The sequence below is a fragment of the Columba livia genome, chromosome 2, assembly GCF_036013475.1.
Source record: "Columba livia isolate bColLiv1 breed racing homer chromosome 2, bColLiv1.pat.W.v2, whole genome shotgun sequence".
In the NCBI taxonomy this organism is placed as follows: Eukaryota; Metazoa; Chordata; class Aves; order Columbiformes; family Columbidae; genus Columba; species Columba livia.
The window spans coordinates 27126329-27152076 of NC_088603.1; the positions used below are offsets into that span (position 1 = coordinate 27126329).

Here is a 25748-nt window from a genome sequence, read left to right on the forward strand (position 1 = left end):
CACCTTGAGGTGAACTTTGAAGTGTCTCTCACAAACTCAGCTCAAAAAGAAAAGCTAGAGGGGAAATCATGGGACAGGATGCCAACCTCTGCTGGGCTGGCATCTTATTACTTGAAGTTCTCACTTTTGGAAATTAATCACTTTCCCATCACTGTCATGAAGAGGTTATCATCTCAGGTTTTTAGCATTATGCTAAGACTCATCCTATGGTCCATATTTTCCCTACAACCAATGGTTGTACATGGTTTAGGGTCAAAATTAGCTCTTTGCATGTGTCCTATTTACTTTAGCAGAATTACTGATGTGCAAGGAATATGAATAGAGCTCATACAGCGATTTCTAAAATACAAAATGCTAATTACAATATACTTCCTTAAGGAGAGAACTGAATATGACTGACCATGTAACCCCTCTTTTCTTCTCTACCTGTTTTACTCCAGTCCTCCGTGATGTCTGTCTGTTTTGCCCGCTTTCACCCAAACCTGGTTGTTGGTGGAACATACTCTGGCCAAATTGTCTTGTGGGATAATCGCAGTCACAGGCGCACCCCAGTTCAGAGGACTCCTTTATCTGCTGCTGCTCACACGGTAAGGATAAAAATCACCTCATCCTTTCCTTAGAGGAAATGGTCAGCAGGGAAGTGGAGCTGTCTCGTTGTGTCTACACAGATGAAAACATAAGTGTGGCCCTTGAAGTTAAAGAAATAGATGAGAGAGATGTACAACCACCTCCTGTAAGTGCTTAACCATCACACTTGATATGGTCAGGTCAGGAGATCATTCTCCTTTCCAAGGAAGACAACAGGATCAGTTACAACACTTAAGTAAGACACCTTTGTCCCAGCACAGTGGCGCTATGACTCTTGCTCTCCATAGCCTGTAAAGAGAGCCAGGTCACTATAGGGACTGTGTGTCTGCCAGTCCAGCATGGCAGGCAATTTCAATCATTTATTGTTGACTTGTTGTACACAAGCTTCTCTTTTGAACCAGATTAGGCACCTATGGTGGTCTCAATGGAGTCCTGTAAGTGGACAGTGGTGCCCTTGAACAGCATGAGGCAGTTTGCTTCTGTTTCCCTGTAGAGTAACACCCAAATGCTTCTCATGGTCTCCTACTCCAGACAGGGCCACAGGGCAGAGCTTCCACAGTGAGGGGGAGTTTGTGTCAACAGAATGATGTGGAAGAGCATTTCGTCAACACACACATGGACCTGCAGATATAGTGATGGTGGCATAGAGCTCTGGTCATGTCTGAGAGATACACAGGCAGAGCAGCAGCACAGTGCCTGAGAAGGAAGAGTTCCTCTGTGATATGAAGATGATGTCTGTGGTAGAAGACTCTCTTACATTGTAAAGCACTCATACTGTGCTGAAGGAAGAGGCAAGCCTGGACTGCCTGCTAAAGTGTCTTCACTCTGCTATGGCACTTAGTCCATCCTGCACTAAGATGTTGTGCATTCTTGAGCTCTTCTCTTCCAGAGTTTGGGCTCGTGCAGCTTCTTCATAGGAGCTATAAGGCATACTCTGTGGATGGTGAACATTATCTCATCTTGGGAGTGGGCTTGGGACCATTCCTGAGTGGGAAGCAGAAAATACAGCTGAAAGGAGGTGAGAAATGTAATAGTATGATATGAGACTGCAGAAAAATGTAAATTTCCTGAAACATAGGAAACTGAACTACACAAAGCACTCTGAGAGACAAGATAATAATCTTGTTCTAGCAGATCGAAGGATCAGATGAAGTGATAGGTCTTTTGCACCTTCAGCTTTTATAATTCTGCGATTCTTAACTTTGAAATTTGCAGATCAAGGTTCAGCTTTTAGCTGAGTGTGACAACATAATCCCTGGAGTTAAAAGACAATGTCTAGAAGCCCTCCCGCATGAATTAATGCAAAAGATTCAGCATGAGGCCAGTATTATGATGGCAAGTCTCTTATATTAAAAAATGACAGGTGTGCACAGACATACTCAGTGGGCCAGGCAGTACAAATATTGTTCCCTAAATTTCCACTATCATGATGTAATAATCTAATGATCTGAGCCATGGGTTGCAACTTCAACATCGTTTTTCATTTCCCTAATGTTTTTGCTCATTTTTTTCACCAGTAATGTTGTTTAATCTGCTTGAAAAGAAACAGTCTCTCCTGGAAGTGCAATTTAGAGATGTAGCAGACCAGAAAACAAGTGGCAAGCTGACTATCACTGAAAATTGAACAACTGGGACTCAAAATCTAGTGGAAAAGGAAAGATTAATGGGAAGTAATTTGTTTACACTCAAAAAACGTTTAAGACAAAATTGTACCTCCTGGAATTATATATTAAACTGGTTTTATTATTGCAATAGAACAATATGTGATGTTTTGCTTTTGACATATAAATAAATGTCTTTCAGTTGTGGATGGGCACTTTATGTGCTGTCATGAATTGGTATAAATACGTGTTTACACAGTCTAACATGAGGAAGCATGATGATTTAAGGGGTGATCATATTCTACTGTAAAACAGCACTTTATGTTCATATGTAGGAATCATGTCATGGTTCAGCCTGAGCCAGCAATACAACCATGATAGCCACTCACTCACCCCCCTCGCCACCCCTCCGATAGGGGAGAGAATCAAAAGGGAAGGGAGAAACTTGAATTGAGATAAACACAGTTTAACAAAATAACAAAATACAAATACACTACTAGTAAATATATATATAAAATAGAAACAGAATATAAAAGATACTCAAAGCAATTGCTCACAAACTCTGCCAACTCTGAGCAGCCAGTCCCAGGCAGCAGCACCTGGTCCTGAACAGCTGATCCTGAAGAGAGAAAAAAGGCAGAAAGGCCCAGAGGCCTCTGCAAAATGGCAAAAGGTCAAACTAAATGTCCCAAGCAGAACTCCCCTGGCTCTGACAAAATGAGCAAAGAAGGCAAAGAAGCGAGAGAGATAGAGAGTGAGAAGAAAAACCCGACTCTCCTTAAATCTGGAGCATAACGCTAATGGATGGAACGCTCTTATTGATCAGTCTGGATGTCAGTCAAGCTCTGCCCCATCCATGGCCCCCTTCCTCGATGCCTCACACCTGTGGCCAGAGCACTCAGAATGTCCCTGGCTCTCAGACCAGAGCAATTAAAAACATTAACTCTATGCTGGGGTGTAAGTCCAAATAATGACCAAGCTAGCTATGAAAAAGAAACATTTCTAACTGCATGAAGAAAATTCACTCATTTGCAGTCAAACCAGCACAAATCACTTACATAAACTGTAAATGAAGTCTTGGTTGCTAAAGGCTGGCTTGGATCCTAGATGCAAAGAAAAAAAATAAATTAAGACAACTGTGGCAATGTTACTTTGTATACTGTTGGATACATGAGTTGAATACTCATTTTAAAATTTGAACTTAAGCCATATGTGAAAAAAGGAATTTTCTGTTTTATTTCTCTCACTTTGTTTATTTGAAACAGCTAGAGTGGGTTGTTATCACTGACTTAAACCTTCCTGAAGTTTAGTCTCACTGATTGCTGCCTGGATTCACCAGGAAAGAGAATTCTACCCGCAGCTTACTCACTAATTTCCTTTCACACCCACCACACATCTGCACTTGGGACAACAGGAAATTTTAATTAAGACAAAACCCTTTTGCATGATGATTTCATTTCCAAAATAAATAAAAGCAAGCTGGCAGCGACCCTTTGAAAAGAAGGGGCCTGTTTAGACTTTCTGTTACATACAGTTGGTTGTCTTTTTCATGCATGTTCTTTAAGTCTTTTCATTTCTGCCCTGAGTTTTATTGTGCATGAAATTGATGGCTGGTAACCCTGATTAAAGCCAGACCTGGCACATTGAGGTGCTGCTGGAATGACATGGCTCAGTCTCTCCCTCCCCGCTAAATACTCTAGATACTCCACCACTTGCTTTGGCTTCCTCCCACCCCTGCTGTCCCCATCCATTTGGACTACTAGTCAAACACCCATTAAAAAATAGGACTGTGCTTGTTTCACACATCAGTGTGTGCTAATCATATTTAGCACTGTGGTCATTAGCTCACCGCTAAGCAGCAAGAATGTCCATCGTACAAGGGTAATAGTGTGAGACATGTGAGGGACAGACTGGGGCCCACTTGATGATCTGTGGGAAAGTAGGTGCCTGGCAATCTGGAGAGAAAGAGAAAAATCAGCATCAGATTGGGCCTTGTGACTTACTGGTGTGTGCAGGTGGCCTCTGAGCACAAGGTGCCATTTCAGCAGCAATAGCTGAGTCCAACTTCGGTGTGCACGTAATCACACACTGTGTGTTCAGATGCTGCCCTTTCTGCACTTAAGGAGGGGGCACTTACCACCCCAGTATCAGACCTGAGAACTAGCCAGTGCCCTGGAGATTTCTGCCTTTCCCTACTGGCTGGGTAGGTGCCCTGCAGCTGGATCTTAGTCTAAAATAAGTGGTAGTTCTGCCGTTCCTTTTGGCAGGAGCAAATACCAGGTTTCTAACCCTACATGGAGCTGGCTTAGAAGCTCTGTGTGGATCTCCTGTAAGTTGGTCCTAATTTTCTTTAAATAAGGAAAGCATTACTTGAAAGTATTTTCCTCTTTCTGGAGACACAGGTCTTCTATTCATTGGAAAAAGAGGCAGAGAAATATAATTTTTCTTTGCTTGACTTAGTAATATGTCTTACCCTTAATTCAGCAGTTATCACTTGTACTGGTCAAAAAAAATGAAATCTCACTGTTTGCTCTGACTGATTTTTCACTCTGGAGATTGCTGAATGCGAACCATCCCTTATATGTCACCATGAGATATCAGGCTCAAAATGTTACCAGGTTCCTTGGAAAAGGAACAAGCCAAGTTTCAGAATTGCATACCAAGTGGAATTCAGCCTCCATGGAATGATTATACTATGGTGAACCAGGTGTAACACCCTAAATTTTGTCACTCCACATATATAATGACAGATCTAAAAAGGTATATTGGCCAGTGCTGGAGAACGCTGATGGACTTTTTCGTGTTTTTCTACTGGAGTACATTTGCAAATATGTAGTATGCAAGCCAATTCTGGAAAAGTTCAAGTTTTGTGCAGCTGTTTTCTTGAATAAAGTTTTCATTTTGGTTCCATTTGGACAATTTGTCTCTTTCTGCCTGTTATTTTCAGTGTCAAAAGCCATCAGTAGAATGCTACATGTCCCTCTGGGTGAAATCTCATCCACATAATACAGTGTTTTCACAGCATTACTCAACTGGGCTGTTGTATTATGAGGAAAATGAAACTTTGAAAACATTTTCACCTTCATAATGTACCTCTTAAAATTTAAATTAGATAAAAAAAAAACAATTTATGTCTGGCAAAAGCCGAGTCCTGTATTTTCCAGGCATAATGTGACTACTTAATCATTCTTTAAAATAGTATATGAGACGTTAGAAATTTGTTTGTGAAGATATGAGAATGGTTCTCTGATTTCCAGTGTTAATGTGTTTTCAGCATCCGGTGTATTGTGTGAATGTAGTTGGAACACAGAATGCGCACAATCTCATTACCGTCTCTACGGATGGCAAAATGTGCTCCTGGAGCCTGGACATGCTCTCAACTCCACAGGTGGGTTTGTTTTCACCTATACAGGGTGTGGGGGGGGGGGAAGCAACTTTGGTAGAGCAGGATACCTGCTTAATGGAACATTGTTCCTAAGAGCCAAAACCTCACGTCCTGTACAAACTAAAACCAATGGATGCACTTGAAAGAGTACAGCTTGCTTCCAGCAGTCTCTGCTAAGAGCCAAAACCCATTTCCTTTACCACAAATCATGTAATTATTGTAATACGTTAATACATAGGTCAGTTTCAAGTGAAAATGAAATAATCCATTTTAAAGTACGGTAATTACAGAAGTCGCCTGTGGTATATATTGTACTTACTCTACAGCATTGTTTAACAAATACGGACTAGATTGCAATGCACCCTAGGCACTATGGGTTTCCAAGGCACACAGTCAGAAAGCTTACTTTGCTGCCTGCCTTCAGTAGCCAAAGGAACAAGCAATGCAAATTAAAAGTTTTAGAGCTGATTTCCCCCTCTGAAATGTTTGCTACTATTGTCTTTGCCCCCACCCCCTCCACCCCCCTGCCCCAGCTCCTCTTCTTTGTATCAGAAATGAAAGGAAATCCAGGAAAATTGTCCAAACCACTAGTGATTATGATAACAGAAACTAAACAAAGAATCTGATGCTGAAATAGATCTGTGGATCTTTTAAGTGTTGTCTTCTGGAGTAGTACATTTTCTATTTTGAAACATCACTGATTTTTTATACATAATTTCTTGGAAAAAAATACTTTGGTATCATTTTTGCTAAACATCATGCGATCTGATCTTGTTTCAAAAGGCTGTGTAGAAACTCCTCTTAATGATTCCATTAATCATGTATTAATGTGCAAGTACTATTGAATTATTTACTTTTCAGTGTTGACACAAGAGGTGGGACGACTCTATCCTAACCTTAGCTATCTAAAAGTTAGGTCTGTGTCGAGTCTAGGCCAGTCATTTCAGTTCCCTTTACAGTTAATGTAGAGAGAGACTGGGCACTTCTGGAGGAGGACTCATCCCATCCCAGCATGAAATAACATTTCGGATACCCTGGGGTACAGAACTGTCAAATCTTAGGCTGGAAGTGGCTTCTGGAAGTCATCCCATCTAATCCTCCACTCAGAGTGAGGCCAACTTCAAAGTTAGATCATGTTGCTCATGCTCATCTGAGGTAACAGTATGGATCTGGTAGTTGCCTACTGGGACTACAAGAAACCAACACTCTTCCGTAATAAAAGTGGAGGCATATAAAATTACATCTATGTTTAGGCATCTGAATTCCTTCCCCAATTTCTCACTTAAACATCAAGAAGATAAATCCCACCCTTATGTATTCAGTTACTGAAATACTAAATTCTGAAGCAGAGATTTGTGAACATCTCAGCACTCAGATGGAACTTCCCCACTCCAAAACCGGCTTTCAAGAAGGATGGGAACACACCCCACATTACACTGAAGTTTGGCGTGTGGCTCATGGTGATCTAGAAAAGAAAGACACAGGACTTGACGTCAAGCTATATGCCATAGCTTTAAATTGGGAGGAGTAGAGTGTTGCTGATATGTGTCAGTCTGAAACTTTCCAAAGACAGAACCAGAGCACTCGTGTACAGCCATGGTGTAGGCGCTGGGAGGAGAACATCCACCACAGGATCTGGCCATGGCTCCAAAGAGACACTAAATGATGATCTCACCCCAGAAGATTTTCACAGAAATAATATGGTCCACAGGTGCTCTGCCAATGCATTTTCCAGGTCTTGGTTTGCCTTTTTAATAGAACCAAATATATTTCAAATAAAAGTGTAAATCAAGCAGAAATATTTCTCTATGAATTTGCAGCCCTCTCCTCTCACAGGGATGCCCACTTTCTTTAGCTACAGGAAAAATCTCTTCTGAGAAAAATGTTACAGACTTTGGCTCTAAAAGACTAGCAGCTTAGACATTTTAAACACAGAAAACATACCCACTTAAATAGGTAAAAATGAAAATTGCTAAATCATTCAGCCATTTTGTGGGTTCTTGGATTACAGCATTTAGGCTGCACAACCAAGAAGTTAAGAGTTGTGCAAAATCTGCTCAAAGCATATGCATCTTGCTACAGCCACAAACTGTTCATGCTGGTTGTACTTGCAATAGCAAAAATTGGCAGGCTGACTTACTTTGAAATACAGCTACCAAATAAAGAATGAAAATATGTTTACTGGTTTGCAGCTTGATGGTGGAATCTAGAGGGAGTGTTTATGGTTACCTCTGAAAATGTCTGAAAATCAGTGCTTAAAATGGTGGTAGTGACAGGACCCCAGCTTTTAATTTTGTTCTGCAAAGGGACAAATGGCATGCTCTGAAAAATGCCTCAGGACCACAGGATATTATGCCTTTCCTGACAAACAATTGGTTTCAAAAATGTTTGTAAATATAAGGGTGTTGAATGTTTCATTAGAGCCTGGGGCTGGAAAGTGTAACCATTAAGGTATTATCTTTAGTTTCTGCACCATTAGATTTTAAATTCTCACCTGTCATTTCTGCCTGATTTAAGATGATGTAACAAAGACCAGTCAGTGCCTTCCAGCCACTCTCAAAAGTGTGACAGACAGTGGAGGGAATGGCAGGAGCAGTGCACCCTAGTATGTGACACTGCATCTTCTCACAACGCCCTATGTAGAAAAAGTCCTCTGGCTGGGTCAAATTATTTCTTCTTCCCCTCATGCTACCCTGCGTAACATTTAGAAATGAATTAAAAAAAAAAAAAATCCCAGCCAAACAAAAGGATAATAATGAAGAATAATAACCAAGACCTGTTTTGGTAGGAGAGCATGGAGCTGGTGTACAATAAGTCCAAACCAGTGGCGGTTACCGGAATGGCTTTCCCAACCGGAGACGTCAATAACTTTGTCGTTGGCAGTGAAGAGGGAACAGTCTACACAGCCTGTCGTCATGGAAGGTGATGTTCAGCATTCTGTACTTAAATGAGGTTGTGTACCTGTGTTGGCGTGAGGTAGCCAAGTGTGTGGAGTGCGTTTCATTTCTTTTTCTTGAATCAACAGTGTCTGTGCTGTTCTGCTTCACACAGCCAGGACAGGAGCCGCCTGACTTTGGGCACCTGTGGAGAGCAATGACTGCTCTTAGGGTTCCATTTTGCTTGCCTTTTTCAGACATCTGCTTGAAGAAGGGGTGACTGGCACCTCAGAAATGCCTCTTTCTCACCAGAGGTCTAGACAGCTAGTTGTGATGTAGGTGTCTGTGTCTGGGCAGGTTGAATCAGGCCCTAGGAGATGGTTTTGTTGCAGGGTAATTAGGCCTAAACCACTTGGAAGAGATGGCAATCTGCTTTATTTTTTACCATCCTGAGCTCCATCTTCAGTCTCCATGGGCATACATCAGAGAAGAGCCACCATGGGCACACGTGTGTGAGGAGCGGAGCAGGCAGGTTCCAAGGCAGGGACACCCAGGGCATGGCCAGGCGGCACCAGGCCAGGCTGGGGACCGAGCCCCGCCAGTCCCACGCTTGGTGGGCTGTCTGGACGTGCCCACCCTCTCCAGAAGCGTGAGAGGGTTTTGCTGTACAGACAGGAGCCATGTCACAGAGTTTGGCTTTGGTCTGGGCTGTCACTAGGTTTATTTGCTTCAGCGTGCCAGGCGTGCACACGAGCTCTGGCTGACCCACTCCCATGACCTGTGCTCCCTCACACACGGTGAGCACATCCCTTCCTTGCTCAACCACCACTGCTATTTAATACTGCAAGTTCTTTACTTTGCACTCTGTAAATCTGCAGGATAATTGTGTGCACTGTTAGCTTCTGGTAGCAGTTTCTTCCTCTGGGATGCTTGAGTGGCTTCTGTAAAGAACAAACTTTTTCACTGATAGATTTAAAGCTCACCCCCACACTTCAATAGTTTGAAAAATTATCTGAATTATTTTATTTTATTTTATTTTATTTTATTTTATTTTATTTCATTTCATTATTTTATTTTATTTTATTTTATTTTATTTTATTTTATTTTATTTTATTTTATTTCATTTCATTTCATTATTTTATTTTATTTTATTTTATTTTATTTTATTTTATTTTATTTTATTTTTATTTCCTTTCATTCTATTTTATTATTTCCCTTGACCAAACAGACATTGATACACTAGTTTAAGATTGTAAGGCTTCTTGTTATTTTTACCTTTATTACACATTCCTAATGTTGTATAAATACCATTTTGAATATATTTTGTTCAATTTAATTTTTATTTTAAAATATTTTAATTTTAGCCTGATTGCTGACAGTATTACAAACTTGTGTCTTATTGAGGCATTACACTTACAGGCTGTGTGGCAGCTGATGGTTTGAATGCCTTTGGCTGCTGGCATAAATGAAGCATACCCATGGGCATTTCTCACTTCTGATCTTTCAAATATGCTTGGCTTGTTCCTCACAAGAGGATGAAGGTGTCAGATCTTCTGGTTAGCCCACTTTTTCAGCAAACCTGCTGACCACTAACCAACGCACTCCTTTTCTCCTCCTGACTTTCTTTCCTAGAGCTTTTTTTCTGTCATCCCCATTTTGTTTCCAGAGGCTCCTGTACCCTTCAGCCCAGCACAGTGCAGGGCCCTATGTTATTCTGTAAAAATGTGTGTTGAATCACAGCAGGTACACAAGTGTTCTCAGCACTCCAGAACCCACCAAGTGCAGGGCAGACAGACGGGGCAGCATCAGAGGTGTGCTTTGTACCCAGCCCTGCAGCGGCACTGCAGAGCTCAGCCCCAGCTCCAGCACACGCGGCCAGGGTGCCAGGGGAGCCCAGGGGTGGCCACGCTGTCATTGCCAACAGCATCGAGGAGGGAACACAACACCAGCAATGTGAGGCACCCGTTTGCTCCAGTGCAGCTTCTCATCTCTTTGCATACACTGCATTCACGCTGGCACAGCCTTGCCAGAGCTGTGGATATTTTTAATGCATTTTCTTCCATTTACAATTTCTCTATAATGTAACTAAGATGGTAATTTATGATTCCACTTTCTATATACACTATGGACAGTACTGACATACACAAGAGTACAGAGTATCCACAGAAAACTGTGGATATTCTCTCTTACACAGCCTTGTATTTTTCCTTCCTAATAGCTATTCTAGCCTCAGGCTGATGAAATGCACATCTCCCCTTGTTCAAAGTAATGACTGTGTGATAGCTGATCACAGGAACAGTTCCTTCACTTTTTTTGAAAATTTGCTTCCTAGTGACTTGATTGACTGCTGTGGAAAGTTATTTTAGATATATAAGAGAAAAATAATTGCTTATGATAAGTCATTAACATATCTGCATTTTTATTTTAATGGTTATACCTTATGATAATGACTTTCTCAGAGGCACAAGCTATAGTATAATTTAGAATTATCTTATAATTATGCATAAATGTTATTTCAAGCTACAGTAGTAGATGGTGTATGTAAAAGTGAGTTCGGCAAGTCTTAAGAAGTAAGAGAATGTCTCCCTGTGATGGATCCTGAGCATTAATTGTGCCCACAGCAGTAAATCTCTGCAGGCTATGACTTTACAGAGGGGAGAGAGATTTACAGATTAAATGGAAACAGGAACCTAAGAGTAAATGAAAACATTAAATCACCAGATGTTAAATCACTCTTTGAATGCAAATGTCTCTTCTTCCTGCAGTAAAGCTGGCATCGGTGAAATTTTTGAAGGCCACCAAGGACCTGTCACAGGAATCAATTGTCACATGGCAGTGGGTCCAATTGACTTTTCCCATCTCTTTGTCACATCATCATTTGACTGGACAGTCAAGCTGTGGACCACAAAGGTGAGAAATCCAACCAAATTGTAAGTAAAATATATATTTAGTGTAACTGTGTCAACCATATTCACCCTGGAGCATAACCTGCCCTTTAAAAGAAGCTTCAGCTGGCCTGCACTTTGGTGTTAACCCTAGTGCTAAGCGATTTCACTAGGCAAGGAGATGCTTTGTCTTGCAAGTCATCAAACAATCTGTCAAACACTCCCTGCGCAGGCTAAATTGCAGGGCTAATACTGTGCACCACGGTGGTGCAGTGGCAGGAACACTTTTTTCTGCTGAAGCAACAGAGGAAGCACACATACAATTTAATGCAACCAATATCACTCATGAAATTCAGTGCTATAGGAGGCAAAAAGTATGAATTGTCCCAACGACATTAGACACCGATGGCTGGAAGCAGGGAGGAAACATATGCTGGAACTTATATTCATGACCACTGGGGATCTGTTGCTGACTACTCTATGGATGTGTCCCTGTGACATCTTATAGGGAGAGTACTGTGAACAAGACAAACGAATATGCAGTCTTGTGAAGCTTTGAAATCCCAACACCCCATAGAACTGTAGGAATACAGGGTAGTGACAGCATTAGTGAAAACTGTGAGACAGACTAAACACACCAACGTAATTTCATTGTACAGGCTGAGTAAAACAGAAGAACGAGAGGTAAAATCCTAATTATATAAGTCATCTAAACTGTCATTTTTGTCATACACCAGAATAGAGAACTGCCTTGCAAATGCCAGTCTTTTGTCTTGTTTTTATGCCTCCGTTTGGTTCCCATCTTTAGCTGCACCCAGCAGAGTTCCCATACTGGAAGCTGACCCCAGCCAGGAAGTGTCTCAGCATGTGTTTCTCCAAGACATCAGTGCTTGGAGATACTGAGACAGATGCACAGCAAATGTAAATACAAAAGTGATCAGAAGGGCTCATGGGACAGCCTTGTGCTGGAAACAGAAGCACAGTTACCTACATAATAACTTGGATCAGCTTCCAAAGTAGCTTCACAATGCGTTTGTCAATGGCCTGATCCAATCTGCATGCTAATTAACAGGTATCTCTTCCAGGAAACTCATTATAAGAAAGGTGAAGAAATTACCTAATTCACATGTAACCATACACATCACTGGACCCAGCCTTAACTGAAGCAGAAGTGGTCCTGGGAGTGGTCATGGGCAGCCCAGAACGGGTCTGGGCTGGTTCCTAGGTGGTAAATGTTAAAAAAGACTGCAAGATGACCAAGTTATGGAGAGTTCAGGTGTTAGCTGGTTGGGGCTGGCTAGGCCGTTTGGTGTCTGAGATAAGGGAGTCCTGGACAGTGGTAAGTGTCGGCAAGGGAGGGTTGAAGCTGAAGCTGAATAAGGAGAAATGAACTTGTGGGGACTGGAGGGAAGATGAAGGCAGGTACTGAATTCCAAACATACATGTCCAGAAGTCTCAACCATCTGCAGCTTCAATGACATATTATATTATATTATATTATATTATATTATATTAGGGCATAATAAGACCTGTTTTTTTTTTTTTAATTTTAAACTCTGGGATTTTAGAAGTTAGCAGTAACACTAACACAGCATGTTTTGGGCACAGACACTACAGTTAGCAGTATGCAGTTACCCTTGTGGAAGAATTCAGTGCCCAAATGGTTAGGCCAGATTCGGTTCAATACAGTCAGTTTTCAAAGAACCAAATAATTTAAATTTCTAATATCTATCGAGCTGTGGCTCAGCTGGCAAGAGGGGCTTCCTGAGAAAGCTGTATGCCCTAGCTGATGTGAGCTGTGGCATGCACGTGACACACCACACCACCACTGAGAGCTGGAAGCTGTGTTGCTTTATTAGATCTCTTGGTTACTTCTGGAGCAGGTTTGAGCAGCAGCAGCCCCAGGCTGCTGCACCACCAGCCACCACCCTGTGGAGACATCCTCTGAGACGTTAGACAAGTTCTTGAGCTGTGATGTTTCATTTTTCTTCCAATTTGACTCCTACAGATGTTTCCTTCCGTACTGTCTGGATAATTCTCTTGGATGGAGCTGTTACATATTTCGGGGTCTCTTTGTTCAGTTCCCATAGTCAGGGTCAGTCAATCAGTGGGCTTTGAGTAAACTCATCAGCATGTTTTCTCTGAAACAAATAGTGGATTGATATGAAGAACTAAGTGCTACTGCTGGCTTATGAGAGTTCACTCAGAATTGTTTTATTCCTTTGGTTTCTTATTTGTACATTTAATCTCTCTATCAGCATCCGATGCCGTATTGCTTTCCTGCTTCCACCAGTGCAGCCTACTTAATTCTGTGCACATTATCCTCTTTAGTCGTGAAATTCAATTCCTTTCTGTTTCACAGGTTCAGAGTCAATGTCCAATTGTAAAGTGAACTATAAAAGATCTGTGTTTATATTGTCTATTGATGTTGTGTAGCACCCTGGGGTGCTTACAAGAAAGGCACTTTCATTGTAGGCATTTGAGTGATGGATTGAAAGCACCATCTCCCTTAAAAACTCGGGCTCAACATTTTATAGTCTGTTTCTGTGGTTAACACATTTTCTATCCAAAGAAAGTTCAACCAGGTGACTGGGAATAAGGTTTTAACTAAGGGAAGAATGAAGGTTCTGTAGATAACACTAATACAAGGTTCGCATTATTACCCATCACATTAGTCAATAATTAGATCCATGGGTGAATAGTAAGCAATCAGAAGCAACAGGAAAAGAAAAGGAATTTGCAAAGATAGTAACTTGATAGCCAGGGCATTACCTGGTTCCTGATGGAGTCAATAGGGCTTTCAACTTGAATTCATGCTACACCACGTGAGCAAGTCTTGGATGCAGAGCTGTCAAAGCCCTCATGTGAAGCATTTGTGGAGCTCTGCCCTTAATTAGGTATTGTCTGTACGGTGCTTTGAAGAGGTAAAGTGCTAAGTGGAAATGCTAAGTGTTGTTAATTAATTAAGCATTAATCCTCATGAACAAATAGCATGAGGTTAAATAATGAAATGTAAGTATTGTTATTATTACAGCAATTGCTGTTTGGAGTGCAAATTTTTAGATATTGTGTCAAGGGACAGGAGCTAGCTTGGAATTGTTAAAGCATAGCAAAACATAAGCTAGTTTAGCTAAAGCATACAAGATGGCTTGTTTGCTGCTGAGGGAGTTAATAGAGGTCTGGATAGTGAACTGGATTTTGTTAGCTCTTTCATCCACATCTCCTTTATCTCTTATCCTGCCATTGAGGGGAGGTGCTAATGACTGTTTTTCTCCTCTTGCATCTCTGTGCAGTTGGCAAGAAGAGAGACTGGAATAACTGTAACAGCATTGCTGTAACCCCATTCATGCCTGTCTCCCTCTTTGCCTAATGTTTAAGTAACTGTGCTAAGTGCCATAATCAGGAGGGACCAAGGTGAGCAGACTGGTAGTAGGACCACCAGCATAAGCATTAGCAAGGACTAATTGAGCCAGAAGATATGTGTGCCTTCAGTGACAGACAACTTACTTCTGTGTCTGTGCTCAGTTTTGCTTTACTAGCATGTACATCAATAGTAGCTAATCCTAATCCTATTCCCTCTCCTTTGTCTTCTCTTTCTTATGCTCCTCACATGCTGCTCTTCTTTTTTGGTGTCTGGTGTTGTTCCAGTATGAAGTTTGTTATGCTTTTTGAGAAACTACATTTTAAACAGCAAAAAAATCACATTTCTATGCTATGTGCCTTCACATATATTTCTGTACCTCCAATATCTTATGCCTATCTGTTTGATGATTATCTGGGTGTGAGCCCGTCCTCCTACTCTTGGAGTAAATAATTTTACCTTGCACTTTCACACCTTCCTATGAGCATATAACTTCCAGCTCCACTGTTTTTAATTTGGTCTAGAGGTTGAACACCATCTCCTCAGAGGTCAAGCTGAAGCCTATCACTAGAGCAATGCAAAGAAGCATTGGTGGTGTTGCTAAAGATAGGTACCTTTACCCCCCAGTCCCAATCCCCAAAAACCTGGCTGATAGGATCCGACAGGATCAACTTGATAAAGCAAACTTACTGTGATAGAAAATGGTGTAGCAGAATGAGTCAAAGCATTGCATGATTGCATGGATTAGTCACCAAGAAAACAATGCACTCACAAATGGGCGATTTTAAAAGTTTATTAAAATAGCAGAGTCAGGTTGTCGCTCTTTCAAGATTAAGAACTTACTATTTTTTACATTACAAATGCCATGTATCAAAATATCTGGTTACTGGCCAGCCTTTTTTTCTAGTATAATTTCAATCACATTAAGTGGGTGAGTGAGAGCCTCTTCTACTATAGATAGCATTGCCTGAAGTTAAAGATCCAAACAGAAACATAGTTCAACATTTAGTCATGATAAAAGGAGAGTAAATTTAATGAACTGTTACAACTTGGTGAATTCTCCTTCATGAAAACTGCTTTAGCTGTAATTGGAAATGCTGAAGTTAATGACTTGATTTAGTGAGATCCTGTGGCAGGTGATAAATAGCATTCCCCTGCCTTACGGAAGATGTTCCTATCCCAGTGAATATGCAATTATTTATGAAGAGTGTAGGAGCTCCACGAGAGGATCCTGTAAGCCAGTGGTTTGGGCACCAAGCCACGCTGCAAAGGGCTGCCTGAGTGGGACTGGAACATGTGTCTTCCCTCAGGGGAGGAAATGCTATGAAGATCTTGCCATTTTGCCCTGAGCTGTATCTTGTGCCTATGAACAACTCTGGTTTCACTGCAAGTAGGATCTTCTCAGACTGAAGCTTTGATTTTAATGTGCTGACGCTTCCTGATAAAAACCAGTTTTGTCCACTTGGGGCAGGTCTACTTCTCCAGTTTGTAACAAGATCAGACTGGTCTCCAACAGTGAAATGGACTGGTGAAATGCAGAGGTTGCTCACACACCTTATCTTGCATACATGTAAGTGGAGATGAGAGCTGGACTCAGTGAAATTTATGAAGTACCACTGTTTTCTATCTTGAACCTGTTCATTCTTAATATTATTTTCTAAGCTTTCCTAAATCCTTTGGGCCATATTCAGTCTTCTTACATTAGTACATGTGGCATTCTAGATGACTCACTGCATATGAAGTTGGATCCTCCTGGATCCTTTATTATTTAGTGCTTCCATACTTTGGTTTCTTATGCAGCCACTGGAAAGAAGTAATTGCAATGCATACATTAGACACCTTTTGGAGGTATCACCATTACTTCCCATCATTGACTATACTGGTGCAGCTTTAGATAACCAGTTATTGGAGCTTCTGATGGCTTTCTTGCATCTGGAAAGTCTTAGGTTGCATCCGAACTGGCAGATGGGGCAGCACTTCTGATCTCCAGAGTCTGCCTTCTTATTCTGGCTTATCCCAAGCCAGGAAGAAATCAGCCTCTTTATCCCGTGCCACACACAGAGGGTTATACCTTGATTCTGCAGCTGGAAAAGCTAAGATACAAGCAGAAGAAAGCCAGGGTGTGCTCTGACCAGATGCTAAACCAAACTATAGGGTGTCAGGACCTCTGGCTTTCTGCACCCACCACCCCACTGAATCTGGATGCAACCTGCATCTAGTGCCATGGTGGATGATCCCAAAGGGCCTGGAGAGTTTAGAGAGGTATAAGAAGTAACATCAAGAAGAAAAAGAGAGAAGCAGTAAGGTACTGTGAGGGAGACGAAAACTTCAGTCTATTTTGGGAGTATAGACAGTACAGTACAGACAGTTCCCCCTATTTTCTTGTCTCTGTGGAATTCTTTGCTAATCCCTCCTGTTGATTCTGGAGGGGCTCAAACATCATCTCAGGGGCTGATTTAACCCCTCTTATTTTGGACGCCTGGCTAGAATGGTCCCCCCACTGCTGTGTTACACTACAGACTTGCTTCTTGACTCTGCTCATAAGGCAATCACCTTCCTTGACAACCATGCATTTCTAGTGCAGGCTTTTCTCTGTGACAAAAGCAATTAAAATGATTAATCTGGTTAATCACTGCCCAAATGCTATTTTTATCTGATTATAGAGAAAGACAAAGGGTGATAAAATAGTGTGCTGGATTTCATGAAAACGGTCTCTCTGTGGTGTGAGTTCAGAATCTTGAGTTTTGTCCAAAAACAAGGCAATGAATGAATTTGCTTCAGAGCTCACTTTTGTCAAAAGGCCAAGCTGACTTGGGGAAGAGGGTGGAGTTGCCTGTTCAGACAGGATTTTTTTAGTTTTTGCCCTTTACCTCTGGAGCCAGAGGTCTGGCTCTCATCCAGCTGTACAAAAAAGATTATGGTATTTTCTAGGTAATTTTAAAGAGCAAAACCAAAGTGAAGTCAGGTGGCTTGAAATCAGCCCCAAGTTCTTCACATGAAATGTTTCTTATTATTTTGGTTTTCGGTGTAGCCATATTTGAAAAGTGATAGGAAAATACTCTTCAGCTGGCCGACACACTTCATTTACTCACACGAACCATGCTGCTTCTTTTTGAAACGTTTTGTGAAGAACGGCGCACACACATACACAAAAATAAAACAGTCATCTAAAATACCAAGGCTGTTCTGAAAAACTCAGTGGACTAAAGTCCATTTCAGAAAACCCTAACACAAATCCAGCTGTAGACAGTGAAAGCTTTATTTGCACATGGAAAGCAGAATTCGATTTTGGGAGCTGTAAGAAACAAAGTCATGATTCCTTTTTTCCCTGAAATCAAAATGCAAACCTCCCACTGACTGTTCTGTTGCAGAATTACGCTGGAGGATCAGGCTCACATATAATAGTGAAACATTTCAAGAAAGTTATCAATATATAAAGCCTAGAACTTCTTCCCTAATGGAAATTTTCTCCCACCTGCTTCATGCAGCCACCCTTTCTCTGCTATGTGAGAGACTTCTGTTATCAGTAAAAAAAAGGAACTGTATTCAAAATCCCACAAGATGGAGTTGTTTTCAGTAATAATTAGCCTCAAAATCATTGCTTGCTGACCCATGAAAACTCTGTAGGCATCCTGGTGGCAGCAACTACAAATACTAATCTTGACTGTTCAGCAGACGGTGCTGTAGCATCAGGTCATGTCAGCCGTCCTGCAATGTTCCCTCTGCTCCTGCCTGTGCTCCTGGCAGCTGGAACTGCAGCAGCAGAGTCACTTGAAAGGCTGGTAATTCTCCAAGTCCACATGCAAGGCTGGGCTGGGTACCCTGTGATGAAGCAGCATTTTCCATTAAAAAGTAAAACTGAATTTTCAGAGGCCTCACACTGAATGTTCCCATCAGACTCACAGGGGTGGGAAACAACCCCCTGAAACATTACCCTGCTCCCCTTCTCGCCTCGCAATTTGAGATAAACTGCCTCTCTTTTAACAACTTGAGGCCCAAAGTGGGGAGACTAATCCCACTAACTCCAGCAAGCGCCTGCTGCTGCCTCTGCTGCACGACGGGACAGCATGAGCACAGTGATCCAGCATCTCCCAAAGCATCCCGCTCGCCCCCCAGCTCTGCTTCCCGGTCCTGCCTATGCAGGATATAAACAATACACAGTAACAACTGGAGGTTGAAGACCCAATCTGCCCTTGTTTGGTGTTTCAGTCTCTGGTGTTTCCTCTGACCAGAATTTGGTGATTCTTCTGTCAGTGTAGCAAAACTATACCTGGCTCATATTTCTCAGCAAGGCCTCCAAAGTGCTGCTCTGAAAAAAATCGAGGGATACAGTAATATAAATGCAGTATAAGCTACAGAAACTATGAATCAGATTGCTAGTCAGAGATAGTAAGACCTTCTACAGTACTTCGAGCTTCTTAAAAGAAGAAATTGAGCCATCTTTATAAGTAGATAGAAGTTCCAAAAGAAAATGATAGTATTTCTAAAGAAATCTGGTGACTGAAGTGCATACTTAATAGCACAGGAAGAAGTTCTGGCTCGCTTAAAGCATGTTTTAAATAAAAGGTGGAAAACTTGGTTAACATTTAGCGATGAAGTCAGCAGTCTCAGGAAATACAGAACAAATGGCAAATACCTGTACAGGCTTCTCCACTGTTGCCATCACACTGCATCCAGCTTGATGTGGGCGAGTACAGCAGAAGGTATTAAACCTCAAGCAGGGGAAACCTGTAGGCACAACTCTCACAAGTGTGAAGTAAGAGGGGCTCCAGACTGGGAATGAAACGGCATGAATCTAAAACACAGAAAGAGGCATACACCAGCCCGGCCAGCAGGAACTGGGGAGAAAAGTTTGTTGAGGAATACTCTCCTCCCTAGTGCCTCACTATAACACAGTCTGCATATTAGCTTCTTCATAAAATCTTTCTTAAGCCTGTTTTGTAGAGTGTCAAGGCCTTACATACCTTCTTATGTTTGTAAAGTTCATCCATGCCAAGCAGATATCATTAATTCATTTAAATTTACATTAGACATCAAGCAATACTCATTTTTATCAAACTCACTGAAAATAGTTCCTCAGCTAATATGCAGTGGTGAAGAGGAATGCCATACTGTCTGCTTTTTTCCTTCAGAAAACAAAAAGGTCTTTTTCCATTGAGTAAGTGGAAAGACAGGGTAGAAGAGAGCTGGAAGACCAAAGCAGACAACTGAAGTCTAGCAGCACAGCCCGAAGGTGTTGCATCTCTATAAAGGACTTAAAACAGTTAAGGAGGATTAACCAAATAAGCAGTTTACCTGTCATTATAGCTTCCAGGCTATCTCCATAGACCCCAAAAGCTCTGCGGTCTAACTTTCTGATGCTCCTGAAGGTCAGGTGATGTCTGACTTCCCAAGTTCTTTTTATGTTTTTTTTCTCCATGCCACAGTATTAGACATTAAGATCAGTTCTCATTAAAACCGCCTGTGCCAACCATCAAATCTTTTTTCCTTTGCTTCCTTCTTGTATGCTGACCCGTGACACTTTGACTTTGAAGGAAACCACAAAAATGTAATCATCATGTTATCTCCAGACTTGGTCCGCTCTCATAACCCCTTTCCTTTCGGTCTCACCCTTGTCCCCTCCTCCATCTATAATAATTGCCACATGTTTATGCAAAAATATTGAACTTTCTTTTATTGTTGACAATTAAAGGAGGCAACAATTTCAGAATCTCTCCAAGACCAATAATTTCTAAAAGTGACCAGTTTTCTGCCTTGACTGTCTGCAACTTTTAGGATGCCAAAAAACCAATCAGTGTAGTAATACTACAGTACTTCAATAAAACAGGGCTGTGAAGAGTGTAAGGATCACTCTAACAATGAAGCCTGTTCCCTTGCTCAAAAATGGAGTTTAGACTTGATTCAGTGCCCTACTCACCATCTGACAGTGAGATGACACATGTACCAAGTTCACAGCCCAGTGAACTCTCCTTTGAGCACCAGAGGCTCACCAGTGATTCAGCACTAAATCTGACCACCAGGAAGAATTTAAAGACAGGGAGAGGAGTTATTATGCATGTAGCTCAATTTAGGGCACTTCAGTTAGCCAGCAACGTTGGGTGGCTAAAGAGCATAAACATCCCCCTTTTGCTTTCCCATTGTCATCCTTGAAGGTCTGGCTAGTCCTGGAAAAGGTGGAGCAGACTGCAAGTTGTGAGTTGTATAGTATCGGGGTCTGTGGGATAATTACACCCTTCAGGGAGAATGCAGACAGGCTTTGCCGACCCATCAGGGCTGTACCTGTAACTAGTGCCTCTGATTTATGGCATCTTTTAACAGCTCCTGAGACTGCTGTAGCTTTTAAAAGCTAACATAAGCTCAACTGTGTCAAGTCCCATAAGTATAGTTTTAAAATAGGAACTATTGGATTATCCTAAATTATCATAACTATCAGAAAACAGATATGGGAGAAACATGGCAGTCCAGAACTGGCGAAATTCCTATGGAGATCAATCAGTCTGAATGAAAAACAGGATGTCTTTGACTCCATCCAAATGGAGAATGTGAAGGCTTACAAAAGTAGTAGAGCCTTGTACACAGTGGAGAACTGACTCCTCACCACAAGAGCTATGCACAAGTAACCCCAAACAGCTGACATTTGGTGACCCAGAAGGAGACTGTTGAAGGAGGAAAGGTCAAAACCAGGGTAAAGCTGATTTGAGGAGTATTTGCCTCAAAATTCCCAGCAGCTTTTCGTTTCTGCTTATACTCTCTGCTTATACTCTCTGGGTTGGCCTGGCTAACTGGCAGGATCAGAAAGGAAAAGATGGGCACAGATTTAGCAAAGTGGTAAGATGTCTCTCTCAAGGTGGAGAAGACTGGGCGTAGCAGCTAAGGTCTGTAAGAACAGTAAAAGAGCTCAGAACCCAAAGTCCTACAGTGTGCCATATCCTGGTTTCTTTTGCATTCCTCTTTCTTGCCAGTGTGACACTGTTAACACTTGCTTTAAATAAAGGCAGCAGAGTTTTTCTGCCCTATGAATTATCTATGCCAAAAGAGATGTCTTCCTTTGACACCATTTTGTAGGTACTTTAATGCATAAAGGCTATTTGTACAATATTTGGTCCCATACGAGCCAAATTAATAGAATCATAGAATGATTTAGGTTGGAAGGGACCTTATAAATCACCTAGTTACAGCCCCCTATTCCCTGGTTTGTTCAAGGGCCACACACAAGAGCAGCCACTCTGCTCAGGACCACTCTGGCTCTGCTCTTTCCAAGTGCCAGAGAGATGGAGCTTGAGCCTAAACAAACACGTCAGCTTGTTCGGAAAGTTTCCATGCCAAGGGCTAATGAGTCCATTGTATTTGCTGCACACCTAGAAAAATCAAAGCAGCTTGAATCAACTTATAATACCACACAACACTCATGGCTGTTGATAATACAGTGTGAGCCAGAACTATAGGTTTGGCTTATTGTCTTTACCATGGAAGACAATGGGGAGACAAGAGAGTATGTGGTGTCACCGTGCATCTGTACAGTCCAGGTGGAGCTGACGCCCACAGAAATTGTGCCAACGTCTAAAATGCTCCTTCAGTGAAACAGGCAAAGCCAATAGCTTTTTCCATGGTTTTTCACAAGTCAGATGCTAGTTAAAACCTGTGGATACATATACATTCCTTTGTATGGATAATTAGCTACTTCATGTGTGGCGCCTTCTGGATTAAAGACAATTCTTCTATGCAAATAAGAAGTGGAATAGACTGGTCAAATTTATATGTGGAAAAAAAAAATATATTTTTTATATAAATATATAGTATTTATTTAGGTGAGTATCTTCTTTCATAGACAAGTGCTAATTCCTAGACAGCTCCCATGTATTTAAAATGTTCACTCAATTGTTCTTTTAAACAATGCCCATATACAAACACTGAGGATGAACAATAGATTTTGACAACATGCTTAAATAAATGAGACAAAAACATGTGTCTTGGAATTGGCTTTTTCACTTTTTCCAGTAAATTCTCGAATCCTGTCCTATTGAAATCAGTGGCAAAATTCCATTGATTCACTAGGGCCACATTTTCACCCCAAACCATCTTTGTTAGTAATAAGTAGATGTGGCCCAAGTTTGTCTGAAGATACTGCTTTAAACTATTTCTTCTGTTCTATTGAATAACAGAGTGGCTTGATACTTAAGAATGAAAGCTCATCAAGTTTAAATTTCAGTTGTTTTATAATAATAGCCATATGTTAGTTATAGATTGCGTAAGCCTGAAGTTTGGTAATTTAAAACTGCTTTAAAGTGACCTTTACATGGTTCCACATTTCAACATTTTCTAAAAGTGGTTGGTATCGGTCCTTACTCATAAATCCTTACATTAAAAGAATCTGCTGGCCTGGGCCCTTAGTTAACAGGCTTTACAGTAAGGAAGTCCTGCAAACATTTATATACACACTTAAACTTACAAATCGAGTATTCCCAATGAAATCAACAGAACTGCTCTCAGTGGGCAAAATCAGACCAGGATGAAATGTCAGCTTTAAAGAAAGATCAGTCGCAAGATGTGAAGCAAGAGGGACCTCCAGCCTGGCCCAACGCAGTTGGGAGGTTCTTCTGTAGTTAAAGGGTGCAAACCAACAAGACATAGTATGGGAAATACTTTATTTTTCCCCATCGAAAGCTATTTGAGCTGAGAGGGCAGATGTGCAGGGTGCACTATGGGGGCTGTAGCTCAGCTCCACCACTGCTGCCTGGCAGTTCCATACCCTCGGTCTTTCTCCATGTTTCTCCAAACACACTGCAGCTGATCTTGCCTTTTGCTTGGGCTGCTCACATGGCTGCCATTTCTTATTTCATTACAGCGCTCCACTCCCTGTTCATCTCCATTCACATCTCACTCCTTGCATGTCTGAGATCTTTCTCAAAAGCCATATTGTTCCTGTTGTTCAGATTTTCCCTCTAACTTCCTATCGGACTGAATATTGCCACTGTCACGGTAAAGGCAACACAGACTGCATATCTGCTATGCTGTTCACCTCAAACACTAGCACTCCAAAAATGTTTTTGTTTTGCTAACAGGGAAACTGAAGCACACCAGCTAAAACTATTTGCCATGGACTATATAGCATGTGAACCCCAAGACATAGCCTAGAACCAAATCTCCTGACCTTTCCTTCTAGCACCCTGGTATTTAGGCATGAATTGGAAAATAAACTAAAAAGAGCATAAAAAAGGTGTCGCACTCAAGATAAGGTCAAAACAAGTTTTGATATGTTGACAAAAAACAAATGCTGATTGAAATCTGCCCTGGGTTGATTAATATTTTAATAGTCCTCCGAATTCTGTTACTTCTGCCATGACATTACATGTTAAAGTGCTACACGAGCAGCGGATTTCCCATGAATAAGGAAAATCGCAGCCACCTAGCCGTGGACCTGATTTCCTTTCCCTTTGCTATAATATTGTGTTCAATGCCCATTTTTCCAGCATTTAGACAGTTTAAGTGTTTGAACCTAAATTAGATGTTTTCGGTGAAAATACACAGTACAACAGGTAGACATTGTGGATCCATATGGCCCAGTCCAAATACTATTTCCCAGCTCACAGCTGAAAAGATTCACTTTGAAATTTCCTACGAAATACCTCTGCCGCTTCAAAAGCTTAGTCTTCCTTTGGCTCTCAACCCTGCAAATGCTTTAGCACAGGCATGTAAGCCAGGCCACTAACACGTGTAAATAACTCCACTGGTACTTATAATATACTAAGCAGATACATATATTTGGAGAACAAGACCTTGTTTAGGTAAGAAAACATTATTGTAATTTTTTTTCCTTTTCTTTTGCAAAACTCCAGCTTTGGAAAAGAAATAATAATGTTACGTAAATTTGAGGTAACAAACCCAAGCTCTAATTTCATTTTATTGTCACACAAACCAAAATGTTTGCTATTCTTAGGAAATGCGCAAAAAACATTAGGCCAGTTGTGAAAATCTGTGACCTGGTCCTGTAATCATTCAAAATGTCTTTTATGAATTCAAAAACTGGCCTATAGAACCTGATCCCTTTGTATCTTCAGTATGTTTTCAAAGGATTAAATCTCAAGATACTTTTTATGGGATTTTTTTGTACTACCTGAACAGAAATATTTCTTAAATTATTTACAACACAGTACTGCAATAAGAACAGGACACGCGTGTACTCGCCAGCACAGCAGTACAGAGATGGGCCTGCACACAGCCCCCTCCACGTGCACTCACACCCCCCTCCACGTGCGGAGCTGCCGCACTGCACCCCCGACACCCAACGAAGCACCACGTAGTGCGGGAGGACCGAGAACAAAACTGGTGGTATTAAACAGATCGCTTTTATGCTTGAAATTAATAATATACAAACGAAAAGCGATATAATAATTGCAATCAATCGCTCCGCCCTTTTTTTTTTTTAATAATACACGGCGACGCAACGCACTGCAGGCGTTCCCGGCAGCGGTTCCTTTGTAAAATCACAAAATGTTAAGGATTGGAAGGGACCTCGAAAGATCATCCAGTCCAGTCCCCCTACTGGAGCAGGAACACCTAGATGGGGTTACACAGAAATGTGTCCAGGTGGGTTTTGAACGTCTCCAGAGAAGGAGACGCCACAACCTCCCTGGGCAGGGGTGCAGTCTAGAGGCACCTGAGCGAGATATCCCATAGGTAGGACTCGGACGCTCAGAAGGGCACCCCGTGTGGCGCTGTGTTTCTCGCAGGAGTCCCCGGAGGGGCCGGCTGGTGCTGCGGGTGCTCGGCCGGCTCTCCCGGCCCGCTTGCCGGGAGGCAGCTGGCGGCGAAGGGCGGGGGGAAGACCCTCGGAGAAGCCCCATTGTTTAGGTTTGTGTCACAAGCCATGAGACTACTTAATTTCTTTCATCTCTGGAGTTTTCATTATCATTCAAATTTCATTTTCCATTAATTGATCGGGGATTAGCGAAGCCATTATGCAAAAATTAGTCAAGCCAGAGGCGATGAATAATTCATGATAGACAATTACACTTCTGTTCCTGCGGTACTTCCTAACTTCCCTCCGACTTC

The 25748-nt window shown here is 41.6% G+C and overlaps 1 protein-coding gene and 1 long non-coding RNA gene across 8 annotated transcripts in view; one reads left to right on the forward strand and one right to left on the reverse strand.

Moving 5' to 3' along the window:
* The window catches only part of DYNC1I1 (dynein cytoplasmic 1 intermediate chain 1), a 193080-nt gene that overhangs the window by 140186 nt on the left and 27146 nt on the right, over nt 1-25748 (forward strand). For all 7 annotated transcript variants that reach the window (XM_065051126.1, XM_065051124.1, XM_065051123.1 and 4 more), the window contains 4 exons: nt 441-587; nt 5464-5577; nt 8363-8496; nt 11216-11360. In XM_065051126.1, the coding sequence (XP_064907198.1) occupies nt 441-587; nt 5464-5577; nt 8363-8496; nt 11216-11360 (540 nt within the window). The remainder of the gene's footprint in view (nt 1-440; nt 588-5463; nt 5578-8362; nt 8497-11215; nt 11361-25748) is intronic.
* LOC135578438 (uncharacterized) lies at nt 15506-20103 on the reverse strand. The gene is made up of 3 exons (XR_010470022.1): nt 19333-20103; nt 18967-19005; nt 15506-18518 (listed from the first exon to the last, which is right to left on the reverse strand). It is a non-coding gene; the product is annotated as an uncharacterized LOC135578438 (long non-coding RNA).